Here is an 8,022-nt window from a genome sequence, read left to right on the forward strand (position 1 = left end):
CGCCTCGCCCGGCCCCCGCCGCCTCCTGCTCGCACCGCTGCAGTCGGGCGCCGGAGTAATATGCTCACTCGAGTGAAATCTGCCGTGGCCAATTTCATGGGCGGCATCATGGCTGGCAGCTCAGGTTCCGAGCACGGCGGCGGCGGCGGCGGCTGCGGAGGCTCGGACCTGCCCCTGCGTTTCCCCTACGGGCGGCCAGAGTTCCTGGGGCTGTCTCAGGACGAGGTGGAGTGCAGCGCCGATCACATCGCCCGCCCCATCCTCATCCTCAAGGAGACTCGGCGGCTGCCCTGGGCCACTGGCTACGCAGAGTGAGTGCAGCGACACCGGCGGCGCCCCTGCTCTCCTCGCGGCCCTTCCCCGCACGGTTCCAGCCCTCTTCTCTCCCTGCTTCTCGGCCTCAGGGCTCTCCACTAGCTGCCGGCGTCCAGGCCTCGGCGGGGAGCTCTTTACTTACACTGGCCATTTCCCTCTTCTCCCCACTCCCTCTTCCCCCAACCCAAGGACGCGGCGTCTCCAGCCCCGGTATGGGTGGTGGAGGGGTGGGTGGTAGCGCTGGACCGTGGGAAAGCTAAGGTGAGACAGGTCTGTGAATCCGAGGTCTCTGTCACTTGGGGGAAAAAAAGGGCAGAAAAGCTCTGCTGAAGTTTGAAACACATGAGGAAAATCTGCTATCTGTACCCCCACCCTCCCAAAATATAGTTGGCGTCCCCGCGTGATGCAGAGTTTGTGGGGTGGAGGCTTGGAGGAGATGTCACTGCGCCTGGGAGCTTGTGTCCGATTCCGGGAGGTGGCCGTGTCTGAGTGCGTGGTTGTACATTTCAGGTCTCAGTTTCTCACTTTCAGCTCGCGAGTTCCTTCGCTTCTCCTTTAGCAGGTAGTAAAATGCTGCGCGTTCGGTAAATGCCAGTACTATTTCCCTCAGCCCTTGGGGAGGGGGAAACTTATTCCAACTGTCTAATATAACATTTTGGTAATCCGCTTTGGTGATTAAGCTTGCGTTTGACTGATCAGCTATTTCAGGAACCGACTGAGTCAGGTTGACGATCCGGAGTGGAACCGGGAAAGGAGAGGTGGAGGATTTTATTGCCCTTCCCCCAGCTCCATGGCCACTTTTCCATTAACTATTAATAACCATCTTATGAATGGTAAGATAAGTAACGTTTTCCCTTCTGTCTACTACCTCAGTTGTAGGAAACGGGAAAACTAGGACACATTTAGAATAGAATTCGGGGTTATTAATGAACCAGGGGGTGCAAAAGTGCACGTAAAACCTGGTGCCTGGCACACCTGCGCCTTTTCCTTTAACCCCATCCCCTCGGTAATTTTGACCCACCTCTATCCGTGCACGGCCTCGCTGGTTGATTGGTTCGTCCGGGAACCAATCAGCTCTTCCAACGCCTGGGCGCCTTGATGCTGACCCTGTTCTGGTGGCCCGGATACCCCGGAGCAGGCTTGGTTCCCGACGCTGAGGATTCCGGTGGGAGAGACTGCTTGGAATCTACTCTGCTTATTATCTCTGATTCTCCTTTCCTTCTCTCATCATCCTATAAACGCGTTTCTCCATGGGCTGAAATGGAAAACGTATAAATGGGGCTAGACGATTGGAGTGTGAAAGTGAGGAGGCAGAAATGCGCTTGATGGGAGCTCAGACAGTAAAAATTAACACTTCATAAAAGATGAGCATGGAAGAGAACGTTGTGGGTGGCGAAGGTACAAAATAGCATTGTAACTTCCAAGAGAAAGCCAAAGCAAAAATAAACACCTGTGTAAGGAAAGACCTAAAGGAGAAAAAAGTGCCTGCCAAACATACCAAACACTGTTTCTTAACAGAAATAAAAACGTTATTTAAAAGCCCATTTGGGCCGGGCGTAGTGGTTCACTCCTGTAATCCCAGCACTTTGAGAGGCTGAGGCGGGCGGATCACCTGAGGCCGGGAGTTCGAGACCAGCTTGAATAACGGAGAAACCCTGTCTCTACTTAAACTACAAAAATTAGTTGGGCGTGGTGGCGCATGCCCGTAATCCCAGCTACTCGGGAGGCTGAGACGGGAGAATCGCTTGAACGCCGGAGGCAGAGATGGCAGTGAGCCAAGATCACGTCATTGCACTCCAGCCTGGGCAACAAGAGCGAAACCCGGTCTCAAAAATAAAAATAAAAATAAAAAGCCCATTTGGACCCTTTACGAGACAGAAAGCAACTTGGAGGTATACCCCCTCCTGTAATTGTGTAGGTGGGGGTCTTTGTGCCTGCCAAACGCCCGAGATCTGTCCCCACTCCAGTGAGTTTCCCAGGGTGAGGGCGCCTGTCAAGGAGGGAAGGAAAAACAGGCAATGGTGAGAAAGTTGTGAGAGATAGGAAAGAAGATACTGAAACACTGAAGGTGGATGCCGTTTGGACAGTAAACGGAAAGCCTCAGATAAGCATGAGGGAAAGGAAAGAACGAATTGCAGAATGTTTGCATGTCTATGGTAGGCACAGGATGCAATGAGACACGCAGGAGAGAGTGCTTAAAGGGCTCCCCCCATCCTCTCTGGACCTCCATTTCCTTATTCCTAAAGAGTTTATCTTTTTCCTAGAATAAATCATGAGAGATATTCAACTTGAAGGCTAGGAAGGCCACTGTAAAATGTTACAAATTTTAAAGTTAGCGGCAAAAGCAATACATGTGGGATAATTCAAGCAAAGACCCATTAAAAAAAAAAAAAAAAAAAACCCTCTTCCCCAGCCCTGGCTTACTCCCTAGGAGTAATGAGGGTTCAGTGTTTGGGTGATATTTGACTTTCAGACTTCTTTGGATGCCCTCATAAATACATATCATATGGTTTTTTTGGGTTTTTTTCCTCAAAATAGACTCATACTAAGTAAGCATATTAGTCTGTAGCATTTTCACAAAACACTGTGTCATTGACAGTATTCACAAGTAAACACAGAATTACCTCATTCTTCTTAAATATATACTATTAGTAATAGCTAACATAGTTAATGCTTACTCTTTAGTGCTAATACTCTTTTATATTATCTGATGTTCACAAAAGCCCAATGAAGTAGGCACTATCATTTCCATATTATAGTTGAGAATACAGAGGCACTGAGTGATTAAGCAACTTGCCCAGGGTCAAGCCTTTGTGTGAACCCAGGCAGTCTGACTCCAGAGCTCACAACACCAAACTCATTCTCTACAGTGGATTAAATTATGATGTATTCATCTGTACCCAGGAATAGCCACTAAAGTCTTGACCATCTCTCCTCACCTTTATCCCTGTCAGATGTTATACTGCACCACTTCCTTATATCTTGAACTGTTTATCTTCCTGCAAAAATGCATCCTGAATGATCAAAATGGCTGAAATAGGGAAGAAAGGAGAAAGACAAGTAGGGACTGTGGCTGTGATTAGAAGCTGCCACCAGTAATGCTACCCTTTCCTACAGGATTTACTGGCAGAAGAAAATTGTCTTCTCTTTGTTCTAGAAGGTACCCGAGAGGGGTTGAATAGGTAGGAATATTGCTCAAATTGTGGTGATAAGAACTGCACTAAGGAGGTAATCCTGAATCAGAAGTGATCTGTTTATCTCTCTAGAAGGTGAGTCACGTTCCAAGCCTTCTTTGGGAGGAAAAATTGACATCTTTTGGTCAATGAGTTAATGTTGATGACTGACCCTTTGAGATGGTAGAAAAATTAAGAAGAAATGGTCTAATCTTTTGCCACTTACTGTTAATCCCTTTCAAGAAGAGAGACTCTATAGGTTATAGAACTAGAGAATTAGCCGTAAGCAATCCCTGCTAGATTTGAGGTTGCAGAAACTGAAGATGCTTGTTCATTTCAGTATTCATTGGCATTGTCCTAGATGGAATTTCCCAGATCTTGAAAAGCTTCCCATTATAGCTGAAAAGTTAGCCACTTGGCAAAGAGGTATTTGCAAGGTTGTAAAGCTCTGTAAAGCATTGTAGTTATAGATAACATCCACTAAGCTAAAATCTTTCTAAAAACATGCATTAGCAAGTTTTAAGTTTGGCTTTGAAATCAGTGACTGAGCCTGTTTGGTCTGCTCATTTGATAAAGCCCTTGGGGAGCAACAGTCTGACCCAGAGACCATGGGGCAGCTACTTCCTTTCTCTTAAATACCACCCAAGTGGAGGTTGGTTCATTTTTGTAATGGGTTAGGAACTCATTTTGGCTTTTTTTCTTTTTTTACCTGTTTGCCCAGTTTTTATCCTGTTGATGAACAGTTGGTTTGAGAGATGCCAGCAGACATGGAATTTGTGCCTGAAACTACAGCCGTAAGGAATACCAAAGAATGTGCTGTGGTTTTGAGCAAGAGTATTCTGTATGTTAATGCATCATATTCAGGTTTTTATCAGTCATACGTTTCTTTACTTGTATAGAAAGAATACATAAGTATAGCTAGTTTTACTTAGGTTATAGCTATAACTATAATTATTATTTTTTTCCTATTTCTTATGAAAGTACCCCTGGACATAAGTACAAACAAAAAGCCACTTTGAGAGCATCTGTTAAATGTATATCATACAAGTGTATGTCTCACAGAGTTGAAAATTACGAAATTTTTGATGAAATAACCTTATTTAAATCCAGCCAACAGCCTACAAGTATTTGGATTTGTTTTGGACTCTGCAGGCTGTCTGTCTCCTCGGGTCATTGGCACTAATTGCTTATTACCAATAAATGGTATTAGTTGGCTGGGTGGTGGTGATGACACAAAGTCCACTATTTCTTTCTTGTCCCGAAGGTCAGAAATCCCCTGGCCTTTCTTTTTCCCTTCTAACCTTTCCTGGCATACCTGCCCCTCTTACTGATACCTCTTTGCAGAACTCCTGCTTGGAAACTTCCTGTTTGACTTTTGCAACTGAAGAAACTTGAGGTTCTCTACTCTTGTGTAAGGATAAAAAGAAGTGGGTGAGGGTATTTGCAGATGAGTTAGAAGTCCAGAGTAGCCTGAGCTATTTCAGCTACCTTTCTGGTGACTTGCAAAAGGTATTAATTTCCTATTTTAGAGCAGACAGCTAAGCGTTTCTTCATATTTCAGATATAACATTTATAAAGAAATCATCCCCCTTAGGTGGAGCTCCTGGGGATGTCTCTTTTCTTTGGGAAATGCATCAGCTTCTTTCAAGGACTGGTGATGCTTCAGGCAAAGAGTTTAACCATGCAGGGGGGTGTTTACTATATGTTTCAGTCCCAGCTTAGGTAGACATCCACATCTCTGATATGCGCCCACTATCCAGTGCTTTTAATCAAGGTTACGGCAGTACTAGTTGAAAATTTAAAACTGCATACTGGAATTGTTTTCTAAAAATACATTAATGTTCAAGAAAGTTATTTTTAATTCTCAGTGTTTGGTAGAAATAAACTCTGGTGCATTTATAGCTCTGTGATTTGCCTAATTTAAAGGGAGGATTAATTAGCTTGCCCCCTTGAATTTATGCTATCATTTTTCAGGAAATAATCATTCATCTGCTTCCATTATTTCTGTCAATTGATGAAATCATTGCAGTCCTACTGTGTGTCCAGCACTGGTCCCATGCTGGGTTCATAATATAATGAGACATAGTCATAATCCTCAAGAAAATGTTATAGCATAACCTTCCCCCTTTTGTACTTCCTTTGAAATTAAATTAAAATGAAATTGACCATTAAAGTTCAAAGGGACCAGCACCAGGGGTTTTGTTTTGATTTTAATGTCTTAATGCTTCTGGGTAATTTTGAATCTCAGTATTTGGAGCCTTTAAGTCACATTAGGGAAGCAAACTTGTTTTTTCCAACCAGCTTGTGATTAGCTTTGTACCTGAAGGCCCAAGACCTTACCTGCTGTTAGAGAAAAAAAATTATTCTGACACTTGTTACAGTGCTAGGGAAGACTACACTCAAGTCTGTTACAATATAGGAAAACAACCCAGCTCAATACAGCATTGACAGCTGGTACTTGTAGGCAAAGAACAGAGTGTGAGGGGTCAGTGGAATGGAAAGTTACTCAGCAGGGACATTAAACCAAACTAAACTGACCTAGCAGGATTCTTGCTGAAAGCAGACCAAAGACTTATACATCAAAGGTGGGAAATGAGGAACTTGAGCAGATATCAAGTTTGGGGGATTCTTGCTAACCTGACTTAACAGGATTCTTGCTTTAGGAACAGGACTGGGGCCAATGTTGTGGCCTAGTAGGGAAGAGAGGCCTGACTAAAGTTTGGTGGAAGAGAGAATCTTTGTCATCCTTGCAGATGGGGGAGAACAGGAAGAGAGTAGATGGTACTGCAGTTATTTAACCATGATTTTCATTCTGATTTATCTGCATTACTTCTGTGACTTTCCGTAATTGACTGTGTTTCCTACTGACCATGTAAGGAGAGCAGATGCCCTTAATTATGGTGCAAAAGAAGCAGGATTGAACCTAATTATACAACATAATGTTATGGCAAAGAGTTGAGGAGCCTTTCCCATGCTGATTTTTCAGATAAGTGGTTTTCACTAGCTTTCCAGTTTGGTACTACAGTAGATACTTTGCAAATTATTAGCTTAAGAATGGTATAGCATTTGATTTGTTTGGCCCATCTCCCATATACCACATAGTGATGGGATCATCCCTGTTTGTACTTTATTAGAGGCATTGAAAATTGCTAAATGCGATAGTCATTTGTTGAGCTAGTCCTGTGTGTAGGTTCTGTACTAAGCACTTTACGTGTAAGGATTTAATGAGATGAATGCAATGTAGGTAAGTAATTTGTTCAAAGTAACAAAGCTTTTTAAGTGGCAGATCTTGGATTCATATCCAGTTCTGTGAAACTCCTACCTTTGGTGGGTTTTCACTGTGTCTAATGAAATACTTAAAACATTTTTAACCATAAGGTACTCATTATAGGGAATTCAGATAATATAGACCAGTAAAAGGTATGAAAAACAGAGTGAAAAATGTTTGATAATTCATTAGCCACTGTTTATATTTTAGATTAGGTCTCTCTGATTTCTTATATAGATGTTTTTTAAAAAATAAAAGCTGATCATATGTTTACATGTCTTTTAACATGTCTCCTTCACTTAAGAATATACAATGGACCCCTCTCCAACATATATTCTTTTTTCTCTTCTTTTCTTTTTTTTGAGATGGAGTTTCACTCTTGTTGCCCAGGCTGGAGTGCAGTGGTGTGATCTCGGCTTACTGCAACCTCCGCCTCCTGGGTTCAAGTGATTCTCCTGCCTCAGCCTCCCGAGAAGCTGGGATTACAGGTGCCCATGACCACACCCAGGTAATTTTTTGTATTTTTAGTAGAGATGGGGTTTCATCGTGTTGGCCACACTGGTCTCAAACTCCTGACCTCAGGTGATCCACCTGCCTCAGCCTCCCAAACTGCAGGATGACAGGTGTGAGCTACCACACCCAGCCTCCAACATATATTCTTATTATGTCAACTGCCTAATATTCCACTGAAGGGCTTCTCATTCATGAATCTCCCATTGAACATTTAGATTTACTTTTAGGCTTTTAGTGAATATCTTCATGTGTTTTTTTCAGCTCATCCAGTTGTTTCCTTATGATTAATTTCTAGACATGGAAAGCTTGGTTAGAAGCTACGCACATTCACAACTGTAATACATATCAGATTCATTGTATCAACTCACACTGCAGCCAGCAGTATCTACCACTTTAGTATTAAGCCTTTAATATTTGCCAATGATCTGATAGATGAAACATATTTCATTGTAATCTGTGTTTGATTATTGAAGAAGATGAATAAACAGATGTATGTACTTATATGTCACAGATATTTATTAGCCATGTAAATATCTTTTTTTTTTTTTTTGAGACAGAGTCTTGCTCTGTCCCCCAGGCTGGAGTGCAACGGCGTGATCTTGGCTCACTGGCTCACTGCAACCTCTGCCTCCTGGGTTCAAGCCATTCCTGCCTCCGCCTCCTGAGTAGCTGGGATTACAGGCATGCGCCACCATGCCCAGCTAATTTTGTATTTTTAGTAGAGATGGGGTTTCTCCATGTTGGTCAGGCTGG

General features: G+C 43.2%; 1 protein-coding gene across 1 annotated transcript in view; it reads left to right on the forward strand.

The window, feature by feature from the left end:
• PPM1H (protein phosphatase, Mg2+/Mn2+ dependent, 1H) overlaps positions 1-8,022 on the forward strand; it is a 295,323-nt gene continuing 287,301 nt past the window's right edge. Inside the window, exon 1 of the mRNA XM_011925963.1 lies at positions 1-311. Coding sequence (XP_011781353.1) covers positions 61-311 — 251 coding nt within the window. The 5' untranslated portion in view covers positions 1-60. The remainder of the gene's footprint in view (positions 312-8,022) is intronic.

This window comes from Colobus angolensis, unplaced genomic scaffold (assembly GCF_000951035.1).
Source record: "Colobus angolensis palliatus isolate OR3802 unplaced genomic scaffold, Cang.pa_1.0 Scaffold67, whole genome shotgun sequence".
NCBI classification, from domain to species: domain Eukaryota; kingdom Metazoa; phylum Chordata; class Mammalia; order Primates; family Cercopithecidae; genus Colobus; species Colobus angolensis.